Source organism: Monoraphidium neglectum (genome assembly GCF_000611645.1).
Source record: "Monoraphidium neglectum strain SAG 48.87 unplaced genomic scaffold scaffold00052, whole genome shotgun sequence".
Classification (NCBI taxonomy): Eukaryota; Viridiplantae; Chlorophyta; class Chlorophyceae; order Sphaeropleales; family Selenastraceae; genus Monoraphidium; species Monoraphidium neglectum.
Window position 1 is genome coordinate 1 of NW_014013576.1, and position 21858 is coordinate 21858.

General features: G+C 64.8%; 3 protein-coding genes across 3 annotated transcripts; all 3 read right to left on the reverse strand.

Annotated features, from left to right (window-relative positions):
• Positions 1-30: 30 nt before the first annotated feature.
• Positions 31-1229, reverse strand: MNEG_0608 (hypothetical protein; the record flags this gene model as incomplete). The annotated part of the gene is made up of 2 exons (XM_014050902.1): positions 31-829; positions 1099-1229. Coding segments are annotated over 2 exons (930 nt in total), but the record flags the coding sequence as incomplete, so codon positions are not given.
• A 2304-nt stretch (positions 1230-3533) lies between these two features.
• Positions 3534-13737, reverse strand: MNEG_0609 (hypothetical protein; the record flags this gene model as incomplete). Its single annotated transcript, XM_014050903.1, has 17 exons — positions 3534-4166; positions 4537-5286; positions 5516-6403; positions 6744-6920; positions 7411-7573; positions 7798-7940; positions 8170-8242; positions 8413-8532; positions 8848-9047; positions 9333-9468; positions 9692-9904; positions 10164-10660; positions 10897-11072; positions 11312-11789; positions 12123-12242; positions 12490-12604; positions 12854-13737. 17 exons carry the CDS (start codon positions 13735-13737, stop codon positions 3534-3536), a joined length of 5766 nt encoding a protein of 1921 aa, XP_013906357.1.
• A 2973-nt stretch (positions 13738-16710) lies between these two features.
• MNEG_0610 (hypothetical protein) lies at positions 16711-21822 on the reverse strand (the record flags this gene model as incomplete). The annotated part of the gene is made up of 11 exons (XM_014050904.1): positions 16711-16748; positions 17243-17982; positions 18160-18349; positions 18638-18717; positions 18976-19330; positions 19770-19830; positions 20080-20308; positions 20558-20694; positions 20941-21027; positions 21235-21323; positions 21531-21822. The coding sequence occupies 11 exons, from the start codon at positions 21820-21822 to the stop codon at positions 16711-16713; spliced, it is 2298 nt and encodes a 765-aa protein (XP_013906358.1).
• Positions 21823-21858: the final 36 nt, after the last annotated feature.

Sequence of the window (21858 nt, forward strand, 5' to 3'; positions counted from 1 at the left end):
GCCCGCGCCTGCGCCCGCGCCCGCCGGCACCGCGCCGGGCCCGCCTGCGCCCGGCGTGACAAGCTCCAAATAATCTTCCCGAGACAGCGCCGCCAGCGGCGCCGCGGCCGCCTCTGCCCCCCTCTGCGGCTCGATCGTCGCCCACAGCCGCGCGCCGCCCGCCTCCGTCACCTGCAGCCGCCGCCACTCCTCCGCCTCCTCCTCCGCCTGCAAGTGGCTGTACGACTTCAGGCGCGCCGCCTGCTGCCGCTCGGTCTCCCTGCGCTTCACCTGAACCTCGATCTCGACCAGCCCGCCGCCCTCCTCATCCTCGTCCCCTCCATGATCCGAGTCCCCCGCCGCGCCGCCGCCGCGCCCCTTCCCGCCGCCGCCGCCACCGCCGCCGCCGCCGGCCTTGCCTTCCGCTGAGGGAATGCTGAGGTGCGCCAGGTGGGGGCGCAGCTGTAGCGCATAGTCAACAGGCACGAGCAGCAGCCGCCCGCCGCGCACGACGCCGATAGCGTAATCGCCGCCGCCCTCCTCCACCGGCTGCGACCGCAGCAGCAGCCGCTCCATCGGCCCCGCCGCGTCGCCCTTGCGGCCGCCCGGCTTCCCGTCGGCTTCCTCGCCGCCATCCTCCGCCTTGACTTTTGACCGGCTGCCGCCGCCGCGCTTGGGCTTGCCCTCTGGCCGCTCGTCGCCGTATGATTTGTTGTAGTTCGGGCCGGCCGTCTGGAGCGGCAGCTCAAACTCCATGCGGCGCGCTTTGGGGCGCATTCGCGCGGCGGCGGCGCGCGGGAGGTCGTAGGGGCGCCACGCGCCGCGCAGCGGCTGCTGCAGCAGGACGACCCTTTTTGGGGCACGGAGGCGAGCGGGTTTGTGAGCCGGAGGTAAGGGAGAGGCTGGGTTGTAGCAGGCCTTCTTTTGGTGTGTTGCTGGGCGCATGCTTTGCTCGGCGTGCGGCTGTGTGAGCTTTGACACAACCCGGACCACGTGCGAGCAGTCACAGAGGAGCTCCAGCGGCGGCGGCGCGCGTTGAGGACGCTCTGCGGGCACGCGTTTTTGCTGACATGAGCTGCGGCGCGCGCTGGCCGCCTGCCACACGGTGCTTGCCCGCACCTGCCGCCCAGCGCGTCCGTTGCGCTGCAGACCACGACATCCAGCGAGGCCACCACCTTGTCGTCGGGCGGCAGGTCGAGGGACGGCTGCGCGGGCGCGCCCGAGGCGGCCGCCTCGCTCAGAGACAGCATCGCCGCCGCAGCTGCTGCCTGCAGCGGCGGCGGCGGCGTGCCCCTCCTGCTGCCCCGCCGCTCGCGGTCTGCTGACAGACGTCGGCTGTCCTATGCCTTATATAGTAGGACGCCCCAGGTGAATCTGGTCCTTTGCTCGATGTCGCGCGAGGCTGGAGAAAACACCGAAGGGATCTCGTGATCAGTCGCGAGGTTGGCTCGGGCGAGAATACGTGTAATATAGAAGACCAATTGAAACGTGCAGTGGTGGACGGCGTGTGGTGAAAGGGATTGTGCAGGTGCAGCAATACACTTCACTCGTCACTGCGCCGTGTGCGTGACGCGTGCGTCAGCCGTACCCGCAGAACCCGCAGCATTTGCCGCCGCTCTGCACTTGTGACTGTGGGCCAATGGCATACCTGCAGGATGACAGCGTTGGGGACAGTGAGCTTGAGTTGGCCTGTTTGAAACACGATCTGCTTGGCCAGCAGGACGAGGAAACCTACAGTCCGCGACCTGCTTGGCGATGACTGTGGTTGAGGTGGCTGGCAGGTGGACCAGGACACGGCTTACCTGTGGGCACCTGAAATCTGCATGGCTTCCGAGCAAAGTGCGCCAGCACCCACGATGGCATGCCAGCTGGTCAGCACTGTCAAGGCGCTAAGAGCTGCCCCCCAAGCTGGAGGCTGGTCAACAAGTCAATGCCACCCCCTGCAGCGCGCATGGGCCCCACTCAAGGCTGTCCCCCCAAACTGGTCCCATACCAGGCACCTCCGCCGGCACCATTTGTCAATCTTTCATTCCCGCCTTGAATTTGACCTAATGCCTCGAACAAAGTACCAGGAATTACATCACAGAGCGCCTTTGAAAACTACCCACGCGCAACAGTGCTGGCGCATCCCCCCTGTCCAGCGCGTAGGAAATTGCCTGGTCAAAGCCACAGAATCCTCTTCCAAGCGCTCCTGGGGCTGTCCTTTCTGACAAGGCAGGCGGCCTACCCGCCAGGCGGGACGCGTTCCTGCTCAAAATGCCCAATCTGCGCCTGGTGCAAGGGCGAACGCAATCTTGCTCTGGCACAGGCACAAAACCAAGTGCGGGCGTCTGGAGTGCAAGAGAGCGCAGCCGACAAGGTCAGGCGCCTCCTCGGCAAAATCAGGCTTGAGTATGGAAGAGTAACGCAAGGCTGTACGTAGCGTGTGGCAGCGCTGCAGGCTTTGTGCAGACGTAGAGTCCAGTGGAGGTGGGCCCCCAGAAACACACCGCCACTGCTTCATGGCCATACCAAACCACACCAGAGAGGTCGGTATGATATCAGCCAGGGCGACTGTATGCGCCCCTGCCGCTTGGGAAAGAGCGGCCCGTGCCTTCAAGGACAGCAATAACACTTCACCAGCGGCTCCACCACCCCCAGATGCTATGATGCATATCGCGCTTATCACATGGCACGCTTGCCGGCCGGAGGTCACAAATGGTCGCACAATAGGAGCCAGGATGCTGGCTCACTCAAACGGGGGTTGAGTGAGACAGCATCGTTGGGTGACTGGCAAGTAGTAGATAGTGCTTTGAACAGGCAGTGGGGGTTGAATTTCGACTGCTGAGGGGTTCAGGGTTGCTGGTGATGACATACAGAAACGGCCTGGTGAGGAGGTTTCCATATCAAAGGGGCCATGTGACAGGAGCGCATGTGCATTCGTGAAAAGCATATGTGCTGTATTTGGGAGGGCACAGGGCATTGTCGGTTTATTCATGGAACCTGCGAGGTCCCAAGCAAAATCCAGCAGCGCGCAGAAGGTGAGAATCATTTTGCATACGAACATGTACGCGATAATTGAGAAAGTTGTCCTGGCTTTCTGTATAATTGAAGATGGAAAGGCTCCTGGGATATGACAGACGGGCAGTGCATGGATAGGCCCAAGCACTGATGACATTAAACCCTAGGGGTCTCGAGCCGGATGTGCCAAACAAGGCGCGAGGTCATTTGATGTTCAAGCGGCACGCATCGAGTTGAAACCGCTGGGGATTGTGGGCCCCACACTCCATTGTGGATTAGAACTCCTGGGTCACTGACCTTGTGGCAAGTGCAAGCCTTCACGTGAGCCCCGGCGCAGAAGACAATGGCAGCGGGGAGGGCGCGCTTCAAGACGGCAGCCCAGCTCGCATTGGTCATCACATATCACATCAAATGCCTTGAAAGCCTTCTCAGGCAGGCGCATGTTGCTCCAAACCGCCGGCATGCCCACCTCCAATACGCTACAACCGGTCCCTCCCATACTCAGTTTGCAGGCAAAAGCATCCCAGGGACGCAGACGCAGGACCTGACGGCCGTCAGCCCAGGGGCTGCCAGCGCTCCTGGATGCACGCCTGCTCCCTCACCCCGCCGGCGCTGCCCGGCCGTCCATCGCTCTGGACGGCCGCGACGCTCGCCCCCGCCCTGGACGGCCCCGACGGAGTGACAGCGCCCGCGCCGCTGGCCTTGCCGCCCGCCCCGACGGTGCGCCTCGCGCGTGCCAAGACGATCATGGCGCAACCCGCCAGCGCGGCCGCGCCCACGACCGATCCCACAACGATGCCAGCCACCGCGCTGCCGCGGAGGCCCCCGCCGCCGCCCGAAGCTGCGGGCGCCGGCTCCGCCGATAGCACGTTCACCGCCAGGGGGCTGCCTGCGAGCAGCGCCTGGGGGTTGGACGTCACGAGGGTCACCAACTCGGCTGCCTGCGCGTCGGTCGCGCCCGCGGGCAGCAGGAACGACACCACGGCCACGACGGAGCCCTCGCGGACGGAGGTGACCGTGACGCGCGACAGCTCCAGGTCGCCGGAAGCTGTGCGGACGCCGACGCCCCAGCCGCCGCGCTCGACGCCCAGGATAAAGGAGCGCCGCAGGTCGAGCTTGAAGTCGGCGAGCTGTGTGGCGTTGGAGGAGAGGTCCTGCCAGCTGAGGGCGAAGGTGAAGGTGAAGGGCTGCCAGTGGGGGGGTTGGGAGAGGGTGGGGTGCGGTGGGGGCGGTTGCCCTGGTGACGGAGTGTGTTTGAGTGCGTGGAGGTGCTTAGTGCGCTGGGGGGACTAGTGTTGCGGGAGGGTGGGAGCAGTAGTGAGGATGGCGAATGGCGCCGCAGCCAGCAATCCTTGAACGCCTTGCACATCGAGGCCGCAAGCATTCGGTTGGTGCTGGGGCCTGCAAAGGCCCCCCACCCCAGTTGTAAGGCTGCAGGAGCGTGCGACTTTAGGACCCTGCCACAATGTTGATGCGGATCCTGGTCCTGCCTGGTCTTCTTATTCGACCCGCCCCAGCCCTGTGCACATGCACATGCTGTGCTGCACAGGTCCCCACCTTGGACACATTGCCATCGACGGCCGCCTCGCTGAACGTGGCGGGCGCCTCCACCTCGGGCGACGCCGCTGGCGAGGGCGACGGGCTCGCCGCGCCAGGCGAGGCCGCCGGCGACGGCGACGGCGACGCGGTCGCCGTGTCGTTGCCGCCAGCAGCGGCGGGCGACGGCGAGGGTGAGGCGGCGGGCGGCGAGGCGGCGGGCGACGCGGACGGCGGCGGGGACGAGCGCTCTGGGGCGGCGCTGGGATCGTAGTATTGGAAGGCGGCGTACATTCCCTGCTCCGCGGTCTTGCAGACGACTGAGTTGCCGCTGACGCCAGCTGCCACCACATCCGCTGAGTCATCGCTGCTGGCGAGCGCCTCGCCGCTGGTGTCCCCCGGCGGCGCCGCGAGCCGCACGCATGCGATGAGCAGCGATGCGTTGGCGCTGGGCGGCACGAAGGCTACGGAAAGCGGCAGCGACAGCGACGCGGCGCAGCCGGCGGCGCCGGAGGGGCACAGGCGCGCGGGTGACGCGCCGGCGGTGTAGCTGGACGACACTTCAATCACCCCGGTGACGAGGGTGACGGCTCGGGCCACCCTGTTGATGCCGACAGCTGAAGGGTAGGATTCGAGCACGGCCATGATGGCGGCCGGCGTGCCGGTCGGCGAGTCTGGAGAGAAGTAGGCGGCTTGCAGGGCGATGGGAGCGGCGGCGGCGCAGGCGGCGTCGGCCAGGCACGGGCCGCTGAAGTTGGCGGGCATCGTGATCTGGGGTGGTGTACGAGGGGGATGCGTGTCAAGGTTGACCACGTGGGACCCGGGCAGACAGTGGTGTTGGGCAAGGCAGCATGGTTGGCCACCTGACCGTGAAGCACGCGCATGCACGTAATGTGCAAGAAGAGGCTGCCAAAAACAGATGAAGAAGGCAGCACGCCGAGCGACATCGGTCCTCACTGCTACGCCCCAAGCCCCGCCCCCCCCCCCCCACCCCACTGACCTTGGCAGCCGCCGCAATGCCCGCGCAGTTGAGGGCCACCTGCGCCCCATCCACGGCCGCCGCGTTCAGCAGCGCCGCCGCGACGCACACGTCTGCGCCGCCCGCGGCCGCCGCGGCCGCGTCCAGCGCCGCGCCCGCGAGCAGCGCCGACGACAGCCCGTCCGCGCCGCTCGCCAGCGCGGCGTACACCGCCCCCGGCGTCATAACGGCGCTATCTGTCAGCAGGCGCCGCCGTCGCGACGCGGCGGCCGACGGCGGCGGCGCCGCAGCGGCCGCGGACAGGCCCTCAGCAAGGGCGGACGCGAACTCTGCCAGCTGCGCGGGCCCCAGCCCGCGCCCGGCCTCCGCGTCGGCGCTGAGCGTCGAGTCAAACAGGTCGAGCAGCGCGGCGCCCGCGCTGGGGCTGAGGTCCGCGGCCGCCGACAGCGCCGCGCCCGCGGCGAGCATCGGGTTCATCACGTCGGGATCCCCGCCCGCGCTGCGGCCCGCGGCGGTCATTGCCTGAACCAGCGTGTTCTGCGTGCCGTTCAGCGCGTCGGCCGCGGCCGCGCCGCCGCCCCCGCCCGGCGCGCCGGGCGCAGGGACCGAGAGCGCGAGGATGGACGCGATTTGAAGGGCCGCGGACGTCACCTGCGACGCGTCGCAGGCGTCGGAAGCCGCAGAGACGCTGCCGGCGACGGACTGCAGCGCCGCCGCGACGACCTGCGCCTTCTGGGCTGCCGGCGGGTCGAGCACCTGGACCGGCAGGGTGCCGCAGGCGCGGGCGCCGTTGGTGTCTATTGCGCACATGTAGAGCGTGGTGTTGCCGGTGCCCAGGCCGCGGAAGGTGAAAGAGGGGGAGGTATCCGAGCCGCGGGCGCTGCGGACGCCGCCGCTGTCGACGCCAAACTGCGAGGGCAGCGGGCGGGGGGGGGGGCGTCAAGGTGCCGGTCGGCCGGTGTAAGACACGAGTGGACGAGCATCCTGCCGCTTGCTGCCGAGCCAAACCAAGCTGAAACTCCCACTTGAAGTTGCGATGCATCAGCCATCAGCTCCGCTCCCCCGCCGTTGTCACCAGATCCTCTGACCAAGCTGTCCAGACGGGTTTGTTGTACCCCATACGTACTGCGCCATGCCGGTGGGATTTGGTCCTGGCTGCTTTGCCTCTGGCCGTCTGGCCCCGGCCGCGCCCGCGCCCAGCGCCCGCGGCACGCTTGCGCCCATTATGCACGGCAGCGAGATCCCTCACCTCATATGTTAGTGGGAACCCATCCGGGTCCACCCAGCCGCCCGCGACGCCACGCAGCTCAAAGGTGGCCGGGAACGTCTGGCTGGGGGCATCGACGGTGAGGCAGCCGGCGGAGACGGTGCAGACGGGGGGGCTGTTGATGCCGATCGTGGCAGAGGTGCGGCCAACTTGGCCCTCCTGGGGTTGGGGTTTTGGGGTCCACGGGGGTGGGGTAGGGGTGTAGATGTGAGTGATTTGGAGTTGGGGGATGTGGAGGAGCACTGCGACGTGGCATGAGGTGTCTGTAAAAAGGGTTGAGGGGGTGGGTGGGTGGGTTGGGTGTGTGGTTGGGCGAGAGGCTGGGTGTGATCGGGTTGAGGTGGGGTGGCAAAAAAACGAGTGGTTGTGGGAGAACGGACACAGAGAGGGCCAAGCAGCGGGAGGCAAGAACAATGGGAGGGATTGGGACGCTGTGATACAGCGTCATTTGAGAGGTGTGAGCTCTGGCCGTTGTCAACCCTAAAGGAGCCCTAAGTTCTGAGCCCAAGATCCTCCTTGCAACAAAATGCGCCTGGCACTGTGCCTGTCTATCTTGCTCTGACCACCCCCACCCCCACACTATGTCAGGCACTGTCGCAACATGGCAGGCAGAACGGAGGCATGACCAAGCCTCCCGCGCCCGCCCCACCTGCTCAAGCTGGAGCACCACGGTGACAGACCCCGCCGCGGGCAGGCCGGCGGGCAGGATGGTGACGGTGCGGCGGTTGGTGCCGCCGGCGGTGGTGGCTGGCCCCAGGGTCAGGCCGCCGGGGGTGCGGGTGGGGTCATAGGACCAAGAGGGTGCGGGGGACCTGGGTGACGGGATGTGTGTCACAATGAGTCGTAGTAAGTTGAGACCTTGCGTAATCAAGGTTGTCACGGGGTGACCCCAGCGACCCATGGGCAATAAACCCCACAAATCGGTTATGCGTTGTGTGCCCACGGGGTGCCATGCAAACGACATTGCGACGAACGGCAGCGTGGGTCACAGTACATCAGGGTCGAGGGGGATTGGTACCCCAAGATGAGGGCTTACCCTGCATCAGGGATGGCGACCAGCGTCAGCGGCTCAGAGGGGTTGTGCAGCGGCATGCAGGCGCGCCCCGCCTGGGTGCGCGGGTCGTAGCCGCACGAGCGCTCGATGCGGCCTGTGGGGATGGGCACTGTCCTGGGGGTGACCTGCGCAGGCGCACAGCAGTTGTATGGCAGGGTCAGGCGGGGGCCTGTTAAAGGATGGGGCGCTGGGGGGCACACAAAACATAGGCAGGGCAAGGTTGTTGATTTTGGTCAGTACCGTGCCCCCTCGTCTTTGAGCCTCAAACACAAATTGGGTTTTAGCAGCACAGCGTCACTTCCTGCGCTGCCCGCCTGCAGCCCGTCTACCCGACCTGCTTGGCCCCTGCCCTACCTCCAAGGAGGCCGTGGCGCTGCGAGCGTAATCGCCGGAGCCCTTGACGACGGTGGCGCTGATGATGTAATCCCTGCGTTACGCGGCAGCACCCGAGCGCAGCTCGGCCCGCAGCAAAGAACAGGCACGCCCTAAAAGCATACACCACATGTACGTTATGCACAATGAGTCACACCAACCCCCAGCCCAGCAGCAGGGTGCGCTCTGCCTTGCGATTGGTCAGCAGTCCAACGCAGCACCCACTTGTCTGGCGCCATCATGGACAGGTCCAGGCGCCACTCCGAGCCGTCCTGCGCGCCCTGGTAGCCCGCGGCCGTGAAGCACGGCCCGCCGTCGGCCGCCGCGCCGCAGGACCACAGGAACCTGCGCAAGCGGACGCCGGAGCAGGGGCGCGCGGGCAGAGGGGGAGGGCAACAAGGTTTGAGAGTGGGTTTTGTGGGGGGTGGCGTTTGCGCTGAGTCCACCAGGAAGTGTGCAACTGGAGGGTTTGGCCCTGGAAGCTTGAAAGGTGCAAAAGCTGCCCGTGCATGCTGGCAAGCAAGCCTCCTCCAGCAGGTTGTGCGAGCCGGGTGCCAGAAATGTAGATAAGGTGCACAGCCCCAGGCCTGGCTTGCGCCCCAAAACAATTCAGTTGGCGCGCGTTGACGACGGCGCACGCGTGACCGTGCCCGCGCTCACCCCATGGGGCTGGCCGCGTTCTGAGGGTCGTCTGGATCGAGGCTGCGCGCAGCGCTGAACGTCACGTTGGCCGCGCGGACCGTGCCAGACGGGCCGGACAGGGCCGGCGCCAGCGGGGCGCCGACGGCGGTGAGTGTCACAGAGTCGGAGGCCGTTGTGTTGGCTCCCCTGTAGCCGGCGGTCACTGAGAAAGTAAAGGCCTGCGGGGTGTGGCGCCGTTGGGTCACGGGCGGATGTGTTTGTCACAGGCGCCTTTGTGTTTGTCACAGGCGCCTTTGCGTGACAGGGTATCGCGCTTGGTTTGTGGGATGTGCGGGCCGGATGCTTGTGCTGTCAACTCGCACACCACGAGATTGCCGCGGGTCTGATTTTTATTACCTCTGCCCGTCTCGCCGCCCTCCCGCCACCCCCCACCCCTCGGGGCAAACCCAGGTGCCCTCTCGCGCGGCACGCGGCGTGCGCGCCGCAGCTGGCCCTGCCCGCACCTGGCCGGCGGCTATCCCGGTCAGGCCGCCCTTGAGGAAGAGGCTGGGAGTGGCAGCTGAGGACAGGTCCAGGCCCGGCAGGGTGCTGGACCAGGCCCAGGCAATCTCGCCGCCGGCGCAGCGGCCGGGGAGCACCCTGGGGGGGGCGGGCGCGGGCAGATGGCAGGGGCGGGGGCAGGGCGCGCCAAGCTGGCCGTTCAGCGAGTGGCTCGGGAGTGTCAGGCGGAGCGCTGTTGTCAGGAGCTGCGCTTGCGTCAGCTCTGTGCTCAGCGCCCCAGCACGTGCCCGTGGCTGTGTGCCAAGGGCTCCCTTGTGCGCCCAGGGCAAGCCGGGCGCGCGCCCCGAGGTGGCGGGCTCACTTGGCGGCCAGGCGCAGCGGCTTGGAGGGCATGAACGTGGCGAAGGAGCGGTCCAGCACAAAGGCGGGCACAGTAGCGGCGGTCTCCTTATCGAAGGTGAAGGTCGCGGTGTTGCTGAGGCCGAAGATGTTGGTGGCGGTGACGCGCAGAGTGTAGGTGCCGGCGGCGATGTCCTTGATGCGGTTTGCATTGACCGAGAGCGTGTAGGCGTCCCTGGTGCGGGTGGTCAAGGAGGGGGAGCAAGGGGATACCACACAGGTGGCTCCGCAACGGGTTGTCAACAAGCAAGCCGCTGGCGACGCCAGCAGCTGCATGGCAATCCCAAGTGTTCTTCGCGCCTGGCTGTGCGGCGCGGGAGGCTGGGGCCCGCCTGCCCGCCTGTCTTTCCGCTGCACAGCAGCTTTCTTGACACCAAGAAAGTCGACTCGATCGGGGAGGCGTTTGCATTTAGAAACAAGTAAGCACGCCTCACCAAGAGTTGGCCTTGTTATTGGTGTCATTCACCAGCCCACTGAGCACCGGGTCCTGCACCCCCACCAGCGCCCACACCAGCGACGCCAGCCGCCGCCCAGACGCGTCGCTCGACCCGCTCGCGTCGGCGATTACGACGCTGCGCGGCGCCGCGGCGCCGCTGCCGTTCCCGGCGCCGGCGCAGGGGTCCGCCAGCCGGGGCGGCCCCTGGATGCGCGCCGTGGGCGAGGGACAGACCGCGCACGTCGCGACAGGCCGCGGCAGCGAGCCCGCGAATTGGTTGGTCGGGTCCAGCGCAGATACCAGCCATGCCTGGCCGGCGCGCAGCGCGAGGGTCGTGTTGCCTGGGACGAGCCGCACGTCGCCCGCCGGGGTGACGGTGAGGGTGCTGCCGGCGGCGTCGCAGAGCGCGGACTGGCCGACGGCGGTGGTGGTGGGGGCGTCGAAGATGTTGCTGCACGGGAGCCGCACGGCCGCGGCAGGCTGGTTCAGCAAAACCTGGAGAGGGGGTTAGGTTTCAGGGTTTTGGGGTTCGCATCACGGGCTGCCGGCTGACCAAGGGCCATGCAACGACCAGGCAAGCAAGACCAACGCACAGGGAATGACTGAAGTGACGCCAGTGTGAAGCTGCACATATAAAACGCCAGCTGGTGAGTGCCGGGCGAGGGCCGGTGTCAGGCCTCAGCCGTTCGCACAGCCCCAGTAAAATCACCATCAGCAGCTGCCCCTCACACCTTGATGGTGGTGCCGTCGTTCATGATCGACGCGTTGACCATGGCCGGGCTTGCGGGGCGGCAGATCTTGGTGCACGGCACGGACCCCTCGGTGCCGTTCGCGCACACGACGCGGCGGCAGGGCGGCACCAGCGGCCCGGAGGGCGGGTCGCGGCAGGTGTTGCCGTCCGCGCAGTCTGGTGAGGGTGGCGGCGCGGGTTTGGGACAGTGCACGACAAAACGGTTGCTTTTGGGACGAGCGTGTGCCATTCCGCACCCCAGACAATTGCGGTCTGGGCCTTTTCAGGTCCCCAGAGGGGGGCAGCTGGACGACTAGTCTCTGACCCAAACCGCCTCACAGGCCAGGGCAAAAGATTGGCCACGTGATGACAAACAGGGACAACAAAGACAAACAAAACAAAATTGCGCCACCAACCTGCGTCTGTCGTGCAGGGCGGCGCTCGCTTCAACGAGTCCGCCACGCGCGCGACAACCGCCGGCGTGTCGCAGACGCTCGTGCAGTTGCCGACCGGCTTGCACACGTCCACGCCTGTCCCAGGGTCGCACACCCTGAAGTCGCACGCGCCGCCCAGCATGATGCACAGGCTGCCTGCCGCGCAGTCGCTGGCCGCGACGCACAGCGGCGGGTCGGGCCGGCTGCCCGCGGCGCGGGCCGAGCCCGCGAGGCTGCCGTTGGCGGTGCCACTCGAGGAGCAGAGGCTGAGCGGGGAGCGGCCGGCGGCGGGGCCGGCGACGGGGTCGGCCAGCGAGCAGTTTGCGGCGGGCGAGCACATGCCGAGGAGGGAGCACATCGCGCCGGGGCGGAGCGCAAGGCTGGTGCCGCCGGGGGCCTTCAGGATTGCCGTAACTGCGCTGCAGGTTTGCGCGTCGACGATACCCTGCAGGCATGCGGTCTGGGTGGCGGCAGGTGATGCGGAGGAGGGTGGGTCACGGCACAGAGGTGCAGGTGCTTTGGCTGTTGAAAAGAGTCAGCTGAAAGAAGTTGGTTTGCACTCCAAAGTGTCGCATGCGACTTGGTTTGTGATGGCATACTGCAGTACAGCGCCAATGTCGGAGTCATCAGAGGCGGGCAGTTGATAGGGCAGTGCTTGGGAGGCCCCTGGTGTATGCAGGGGCCGCCACCTGCATAGTGTGAGCGTGCTATCACCCCACAGGCAACTTTTTTATGCATGCTGTAGCTGGCGGTCAGGCAGCAAAGAACGCTGCTTGTTGCCCTGCAGACGCACTTGGAAGATGGCCAGGCTCGCGGTTGTGTTGGAGGAGTTGGCAGCCAGGGCGGCCGCCGTTGGGCCGGAGAGGATCTCCCGCGCACGCGGCAGGCACTCGGCGCAGCGAGAACACAGGTCCTGGAGGGATCAGTGCGATTGGAAGACGCGAATGGGCATTCGATTGGCTGGGCAAGCAATGTTGACCAACCCATCTGGCTTCAGAGGCTTCAGGATTAATGCAGTCAGAAGGAAAGGCCTGTCAACAGGCTGTAGCCTAATTTGTGTAATGATCAATAGTGCTGACATCATCGTGCCAAGCGTGGGGCCTTTATTCAGCTGCAATATGGGCTCTGATTATGCCCGCCGGCAGGGGTCTGCCTCTCACCTGGCACTGGTGCTGCGGCACGCACAGGGTGCTGGCGCGGCACGCGTCCGCGGCCAGCGCGGCGCAGGGATGCTTCGAGTCGTCGGACCAGCAGCTGCCAGAGCCAGCGTCCCACCTGCGAGGTAGGTCGCGGGGCCACCGGAGGTGGGTCGCGACGTGCAGCAATGTGGGTGTTTACGGCCCGGCTCTGCGCATCTGCTGTTCAGGGCCCACGAGATTCCGGCTGCTGCAAAAGGGCATTGATGGCGGATGCCGAGTCTGCAGGCATGCTTGCTCTGCCGCTGGCGCATTGGCGATGGCTGCAACCAAGGGCAGGAACCCGGCCCTGCCGCCGCCGCCCCGCGCCGCCGTGCGGCACCCTCACGTGCAGTACGGCTTGGCGGCGCACGCAGTCTGGTTGGCGCCGAGGGGCCCGCACTCGTTGACGCGCGGCCGGCAGAAGACTTGGGACTGGCACGCAGTGTTAGCGCGGCAAGCTGCAGGGTCGTCGTTGAGCAAGCAGCAGGCGTCGCCGCGCTTGCAGGGGTTCGACACACAGCGGTCCACTGCTGCGCACTCCGTGCCGTTGCGGCCGCAGTCGGCGAGCGCCGCCGTCGCGCACTTGTCGACCCGGGACGCGCAGACGGTCCCGAACGAAGAGTTGGGCTCGGAGCCGGGCATCAACATGCAGCCGGGGTCGGTGGCGCACCCCCACGGTGTCGAGAAGCGGCGGCACGGGTCCCTGACCATCACGCAGCTCCGCCTGACGACGCAGCCGCGATCCGGCGAGCCGGTCGCCACGGCGCACGCCTGAGAAGTGTTTGGGGAGAACACAGCCGTCGCCGATGTCATGCAGCAGGTGTCGGGGGCGATCCCGCACCCAAAGTTGCTGGCAGTGGGGGGGACAGAGCACTGGGAGGCGAAATGGCACAAGTTGATGCTGCCTGCCATGAAGGCGCAGGCTGCAGCCCCTGCCTCGGGCGCGCAGGCCGTCCAGAGCTGCGGGCTGTAGCAGATGCCGCCGGCGACGCTGCCGTCGCGCAAGAGGGTTGGGAGAGGGGAGAACTGGCCCCCAAAGGCGTAGCCGGGGCCGCTCATCATGGCTCCGCTGGGAGCCGAGGCCGTCATGTTGCCCCCTGGAGGCGGGCTCGTCGTGTTGGAGTAGGCGTACAAGCTGGTCGTGTTGCCGCTGGGGGGTAGCCCTGTGAAGTTGCCTGTGTAGTTGCCCGTGAAGTTGCCTGTGAAGTTGCCGTTGAAATTGCCAGTCATGTTGCCGCTCGTGAGTTGGCTGGTTGCGCTGACCTCAGATAGCACACGGCTGATGTTGCTGGGAACTGGGCCAGTGGTGTTGACCCCGGGCGTTGCGCTTGACGTGTTGCCACTCGCAGTTTGGTTGGTGGTGTTCCCATATGAGGTATTCCCATAAGAGGGTGCGGACCCCGTGATGAACAGCGCACAGGGGCCGGGGCAGGTGGTGTACCTGTAACCTGCACACAGGAGCAGCGGACGGGGGGCGCTTGCTGCATAAGCGAAGGTTGGAAGGTGGCCACCAAAGCCAGCAGGGCGAGTCCAAAGCACTCTCTTGCACGCGCGCTGAGCATGGGCGCTTTCAAACAGCAGCGCAAGCAATGCAGACAGGCCGGCGCCGTGCACGTGCATTCAAACCCAATGCAGCTCCTCCCATTGCCTGTTGAAGTGCTTGTGCAAACAGGGATGCACGTCTGCTTGCTTCCCACCCAGAACAAGTAACGCTCACCGCTCAAACTTAGCGTGTTTGCGGCGGCGGTGTAGCAGGGGTCCTGCACCACGCGGCACTTCCCAGAGAAGGCGCAGCGCCCCTGGGTGGCGGCGGCGCACCTGCGCCCAGAGAGAGGCAGTGGTGCACGCGTACATGTAAGTGCAATTAGCAGTGCATGATAAATCGTGCTTCATTCGTTGGATCACACTCCATTTGTGAACGCACTTCGAGCAATGCAGACGACGCCTCAGTGCGACAGGCATAAAGCAACCCTTGAAAGGTGCCATAGCCGCGCACATGTCGCCGGACAGGGCGATGCCAGGGAAGGGGCAGCAGGGGTCCCCATTGACGTCGCAGGGCCGCGCTCCCAGCGGCAGTGCTGGCCCCGACATGTTGCCAGGCAACGTCTCGTTGCTGCCGCCGCTGGGGGGCGTCATGCTGCCATTGCTGCCCGGTGCTGTCATGTTGGGGCCGCCTGGCATTGATGCGTTGCCGTAGGCGCCAGGCCAGGGCATGTCTCCGGAGCCCATTGAACCATTGCCATTATCGCTGGGCGTCGGTACCTGCATGTAGCGGCCCATCATGGCCTGCGAGCATGTGCGCGCCCGATCGCGCCGGCGTTTGCTTGTCAGCGCTGCAGCAGTGCTCGCAGTGTTGTTGCTTGTGTTTGAACGGGTCGCCAGTCACATCAGCTGTCAAGCAAAGTCGACACCCTACAAGCCAGCGTGCATGCATGCATTGTGTGCGCACAAGGATTCGCGCCCGCACCATCAGCGGGTTGCTGAGCCCGCTGCTCACCATCAGGCCATCCATGAACGATGGCGTGCCAAGCGTCACATCGCTGACGTCCACGCAGAAGGACCAGAGCCCGTCGGCAGTTGTTGGGAGCTGCCGCGAGCCCATGAGGCCGGCGGCAAGCTCGAGCGCCATCGTGCACCCGCGCATGTACTGCCCTCGCGCCATCTGGTCGCCCAAGAAACTGGTCGCATAGCTGCCTGCGCCGTCAGGAATGGGGGGCATGCAAAAGACGATGCAAGGGCTGCACCCATCAAGAAGCAGAGTAAATCGTGGCTGGTCCTGAAGTGCAGCATTTGCGGTCAGGAGCTCGGAGCAGAGAGCTGCCAGCATCATCACCGATGCTAACATGGGCAAGCGTGTGCAATTTGGGTCCCTGCAGGAGTGCCGCTCGCACCTGTGTTGACCAGCGCCAAGCAAGCCCTGCTGAAGTTGGCCCTGGTATTGACTGTGGAGCTATTGAGCGCTGCCCAAAACACGGGCCCTGATTGTGTGGTGGTGGGCAAACCAATCAGGCAGCAGGGATGTAAGTTTGATTGGATTATGGAGGGAAGACCGTGCAAATGCCCAACGATTGCATGCAACAGGTCGTCTCATCATGGTACAAAGCAGTGGCTGCGGCCCCGCACTCACATATGGTGGGGATGTCCTTGCAGATGTCAATTGATCGGTCAATTGCGACAGCCATCCTCTCGCACTGCGTCTGTGTGGCAGCGGGACTCCAGGGCATGGAAGCTGCCGGGCAGCTGTCGACGCTCAGGGTCGGAAGCAGCCTCTGCGCGTGCTTTAGGCAAGACGCGCAATCTGTATTTGGGTGTGTGGCGTAGGGTGGTGCGGCAGTGAGTAGTGTGTGTTTGGGGTTGTGCGCGAGTGTGTGGGTGCGTGCGTGCGTGCGTGTGTGTGTGTGCGTGCGTGTGTGTGTGTGCACGTCGCTACGTGCACATGCTAATCCTTGTGCATGTGACTGCATGCGCTCGTGCTGGGCACATACATGTGCAACAGTGTGCCACGTGCAGATCAGCAAGCACCACAAAAAAGAACGATTGACTTGGAGTTTGTCATTGGCTGAGCTCCTTCTGGTCCATTGGCCATTGAACCTGCAGATCAACACATTCACAAGGCCCAACCACGCACCCGCCGCCGTGACGTTGCTCGGTTTGCACGCCGCCATGAGCTCGCAGACCCACTGCGCCGAAGGCGCCGGCGCGCCAACAGCGGTGAGGTTGGCGCACACGGCACGCGCCTTGCAGGCGGCGCGCAATGGGTCGAGCAGGGCGCTCTGGCGGGTGCTCTCGGAGAAGCAGCGGGCGGGGTCGATCTTTTCGAGGGCGCGGCAGGAGACCCTGCGTGGTGATGCAGGGGGAGCAGCATAGGTGTTGCCATGCCAGGATCCGTGAGCGCGATGCGCCTTGTGTGCTTATCCCAGGCCAGACATTGCCAACGCATGCCCACTCATCAGGAACAGAATCCAGTTCGAGTGCTGTGCCAAAAGGGAACCAGGCGGCCTCACTGCTCAGTGCAACGCGGCGACTTGTAGCAGTCGTTGACTTTGACACCACACTTGAGCTGTGTCAAGCTGACGCACTTGCCCTGCCGTGAGCAAGGTGGGGCCCAGTCAGCGCACCTACAAAGATGATGCCTCCTGCGGGGGCACCTTTCAACCCTTCCCAAATCAAGCCAGCTGGAGCCACGTGGCACAAGCATGTGAATCACCAAATACACCAGCGTGTGCTCGTCACCACCTTACCTTCAAAAACGCATCAGGCAGGGCGAGCGGCGGGAGGTACGTGGCGTTTGGCTGCCCAGGGGACGACTGGTTTCCGCTGGTAACATTGTTGAGGTACGCCTGCCGGCACGCCCCATACACCACCCGCAACGTCTCCAGATCCGGTCTGGTGGCGTTGTAGAGAGCAGCCAGTGGCGCCGCCTGGGCGAGGCACTCGGCACAGTCACCGCATTCAACCAGGGTCGCTGCCGAGGAGGGTGGACGTGAGGGCGATGATCAAGGGTGGGAGTGGTGGGTTGCGAGAGCGGCTGTCAGGACAGCAGAGGGCAGTGAATTGGCATCGCCACCAACATCATTACGGGAGCTGATGTGACGGGGAGCTGCGGTCCATCCGTCAGCTCCCACCAAATGTGGCATTTTGGCCACTGCACTGTAGACCAGCTGCACTCTGGTCTTTTAGTAGGCATGTACCTCGCTCATAGGTTGCCTTGATCGAATTGCCCGCCCCCACTCACCATTCTGGGTGGCGTTGGCGGCGCTCATAGAGAGGGCCGCGCACTGTGCACTGCACGCCTCCGTCACGTTGCAAAGCTGCGCCGGGGACTGTAGCACGGCGCGGCCCGCCAACACGACAGCCACGGCAGCCTCGAGGCAGTGCTGTGTCTCGGGCGGCTCGTCTGTCACAGCCAGCCCGGCCGGCAGCCACGCGCACTCGCGGCGCGCGCGGCAGGCGGCCGGGCCGTCAGCGGAGAAGAAGGTGCAGAGAACCTGCGCGCCCGCGTCGTCGCTGTCGGCGGGCAGGCATGCGCGGCTGGTGATGCAGCCGGTGCCGGTGGGGCATGGGTTGCCGTCAAAGGGGCCATTGACAACGTAGGGACCGGGGGAGTAGGCGGGCATATTGATGTAAGGGGAGCTGTTATAATAGAAGGTGTTGTTGGCGTCAGCGGGGGTGTTGACGTATGAAGAGTTGTCGGAGTTGTTGAAACCGGGTGAGCCAGCAGGATAGGAGGAGCCATCGGCATACGAGGAGCTTGAGTTGTCGGCGGGGCCGGAGCCGTTGGCGGGGCCGAGGTTGTAGGCGGGGCCAGGGCTGTAGGCAGGGCCAAAGTTATAGGCAGCGCCAGGGCTGTAGGCGGGGCCTGGGCTGTAGGCAGGGCTAGGGCTGTAGTAGGGGCCGGGGCTGTAGTTGGGGCCGGGGCTGTAGGCAGCTGAAGACATGCAAACAGGGTCGGATGCCTGGTCAGGGGACAACTGCCTGTGGTGCGTGGAAAGTGCATGCGAGGAATCGAGGGTTGCTGGTGACAGACGTTAAGCATGAATTGGTGTGTAGGTAAGCAGGTCAAAGCACATTGGTGGTGTCTTTCATTGCAAGCACTGCCTCTCCCGCAGCCAGGTGCGGGCTGGCAGGGATGGATCCTTTGCGCCCGCTCACATGTCCAGCGCTGACATGGCGTCGCAAAACGCCTGCAGAGCCGTCAAGTTGCCAAAGGCAGCCTTGCCGGCGGCGACCATGGAGACAAACGCGCCGACTCGCGCTTCGCAGCTGCGGCAGGGGCCTGGCGGCGGCCCCATCGAACCATTGCCACCGACATTGTCGGGCCCAGACCCCGGGTCACACAGATCTGCAGGGATGGAGATGAGGTATGGTGAAGCGGCCACCATGAGCGCAGAGGTCAAGCCAGCGGTGATAAGTTGGGACTAGCGCTAGGGATGGGCAAGAAGAGCCCTGTTGCAACCCCGCAGCCTTCGGCAGGGCTGGCAAAGAGCGCGGCACTGGCAGCAGCTGGCAGCTGTCAAGAAACAGCACAGAGGGAAGGGCGGCCGCATGTTGCACGGCAAAGGTGCTTTGCTGTGCAGCATGGCCACCCTTTGCAACATGCAGCGTCTTGCGGTGTCCAAGTACAGCCTACCTGCTTTGACACACACATCGGTGAGGTTGGCTGCAGTCTGAGGATTCAGCATGGTGACCAACGGCTGGACAATCCACGCGCTGCAGGTGGGGGAGTGGTGGCGCCGCACAGCCGCGGTGTGTGGTGTGAGGGTCAGACTCATGACATCTTGGGACAAGGTTGCGGCGTTGGCAGTTGAAGGGCAGTTTATTAGCAGCACGGCTGGCAAAAAAGTCATGGCAGTGGCCACGGGCTGCGGCGACGGACCAGCAGGCCTGCTAGAGACTCAGCTTGGTGCTTGGTGCAAACCTGCATTCAGTTTGCCCACTTGATACTTGCAGCCTGGATTGGCCTCTCACCAGTTAAGCTTCTCGGACAGCAGGGACTGAAGCTCGGCCTGCGTACTGAGCAGCGCGGCATCCAGCGGGCTGTAATTATCGCCCATCATCGCCGGCTGAGGGTAGGGGCTGCCAAGGTAACCGCCACCCAACGTGAAGTTGGGCCACATGGCAGTGCCGCCGCCCATTGTCGCATTGCCATCCGCTGTGACGTTGATGCCGCCAGTATAGTTGTTTGGGCCGCTGCTGCTCCCCGAGCACCGCAGAGCTGTGCGGAGGTCGTCACCTATGCGCGCCAGCCGCTCCAGGCAGGCGCGGCAGCTCTGGGGCGCGGGGGCGGCGGGGTTGCTTGCCACAGCAGCCGGGCACAGCTTGGCTGCGGTTGTCAGGGCCATTGGCGTGCGGGGGGACGGGGGCAGGTTGGCAAATGGGCTGGTCACTAGCACGTCACACATCACATCGAGAGTCGGTCACGGATGGAACTGGCCAACCTTGGGCCTTTCGGCGGCACCGTGCACTTCACAGCCCGCCCATACATGTGGCGCTGTGCTTCTCACCTGCTATGCAGATGGTGCTTGCCACAAACTGATCAGGCGAAGTGAGGTTGGCAACGGCGGCCTTGACCGCGCACTGTGCAACGGTCTGCAGGGCTTCGCCCGCGGCTTCTCGGGAGACGCTTAGGCCAGCCTGCACTGACTCGTTCGCGCTGTCAGCGCCCGCGGGGCCCCCAAAGATGCTGAGGAGGTTGGCGGTGCCGCCCACGACGGCTTCAACGCTGACAGCCGTGCAGTTGACAGTCCGGAAGACGCACGTACCCTCGCCGGGGCCCGCAAAGGAGGGCTGCGACGCAGGGCGCCACTGGCAGCTGCCGGCCGCCTGGCATTTGGGATGTGAGCAAGGGGTGTTTGTTGGGGAGACATGCAACACGGGAGCTGTGGCGCAGCTGGCAAGTATCTGCAATCAACGCGGATGCCCAGCAATTAGCAGTCTGACGCGTGTGGTTGCAACACAGCCAGGGAAAATCAAACGTGTCCCTTTGCAGCAGACACTCCATCCGCCGTCACTAGCAACCGTTAGGACAGCAAACCAGCAAAACACACAAAGCGCATCCGTCAACGCGCTCACGTCCCGAAGCAGCGCTGCATTGTTGCACATGTCCCAGCTGCGCCCGCAGCAGGGGTCCTCCGAGCCCTTGCATGCATCGGTGAAGCACGTCGACTCGAGCGGGGCGCAGCGCTCGCTGAAGGTGATGCAATCTCCAGGCCTGGTGGTGCTCAGGCACATCAGGTCTGGTTGGTACACGCACATTCCTGGACCTTCGCTGCTGTTGCCGCCGGGCAAAGCAAAGCTGTACCTGCAGAGGAGAGCGAGGAGGTGCAGAGCGACAATCCAGCTGGAGTGTCAGCAAGCAACTGATGAGCGGGCAATGCACCGTCGAGGAACATTACTACCACTGTCTGCAGCAAGGAGGAGAATGCGGCGTTAGGGACAAACAGATATCAACTTACTGCAAGCACTCCCAACAATTCTGGTGCAAATCCCCTTGGTATGGTCTGCCGAGCAAAACCTCCCCGCCTCACCAGCCCACCACCCAACGACTCACAACATGGCGTTGGTCAACTGCACAGCATAGCTTTCCCCCCAGAGCCCGCTCTGCCAACGGTAGCCAATCTCTGCCACCTTGTCCAGCGTCGTTGCTACCCATTGGCAGCCATCCAACTGGTTGCTGGCGATGCAAGCCTGCGCTTGTGGGTCACAGGGAATACCAAGTGCTGGTTGAGACCCAGTTGCGGAGCATGGCGCAGAAAACAAGGGCAAGAGGTCCCAGGCTCTGCTGGTCGTGCTGCGCTGGGCCCGCAAGAAGTCGTGCTTACTGAGTTTCCTCAACGCCTGGGCCAGACAGCGCTGGCTTCGACTGCGCCTGACGGCTCCCAGCATACCAACCTGAAAGCCTGACTGCCCGGTCATCGGCACACATCAGCCCACCTCTCGCCCGGTGGATGTCTTGTTGAGGCAGTTGGCGGTCCTAAAGTCGACCACACGGGGTACGCACACTGGCTTGGGCGTGCACTCCTGCAAGAATGGACAGCAGGAAAAGCGAGGTGACCACCGTGCCATGAGACATGAGGGGTATCTCTGAGGTTTTGCAAGAATTTGAAAGTCATGCTTTCAAGGTGCATCCCGTATTACACACCCATGATGCACCTCAACACGCGCTATCCCGGAACAGAGCCAGCCATCAACCCCGGCGCGCCACAGCAACCTCCTTGGCATCCGCACCGCGCTGGCGCTGCAGTTGCCGCAGCAAGGGTCTGGTGCTGACAGCCCACATATGTAGTCCTCGAAATTGCCGTTGACCTGGCAAGGGGCTGCAGAAGCAGGGAAAATAAGGTGCACATGCGTGCTGGTTCAGCGATGCTCAGAGATGCTTGGCAGTGAGTGAGGGTGAGGCACCAGGTGATGGCACTGCAGAGCGCGAGCTGACTGTCGCCACACACCCAGCATGCACTTCATACTGCGGCAGGACCACCACAACACCTGTAGGCCCCCTGCTGGAGTGGGTTGCAGCATCTAACCTGGGCCAAACTCATCGGTCACGTCCGTGTGCTGCATCCCCGTAGCAGACACGACCCAGGGTCCGGGCGGGCCCGGGGCCGCGCTGTTGCCGCCGTCGCCATCAGGCGCGGCGCACGGGGCGAGCTGCACCGGGCCCCTGGACAGCGGGCCGCCGACGATCGTCCAGAGGTAGTCCTGGCATTTGGGCACAACGAGCCGCAGGGTGTAGAGCAGGTTCACGGCGACTGTCGCGTTGAAGGCCGTGGCGGTGTTGTTGAGGAAGTCGAACAACTCAGCCGTTTCAGGCTGCATGGCTGCCACCATCTGGGAGGTTAGGGGCGGGGCGGG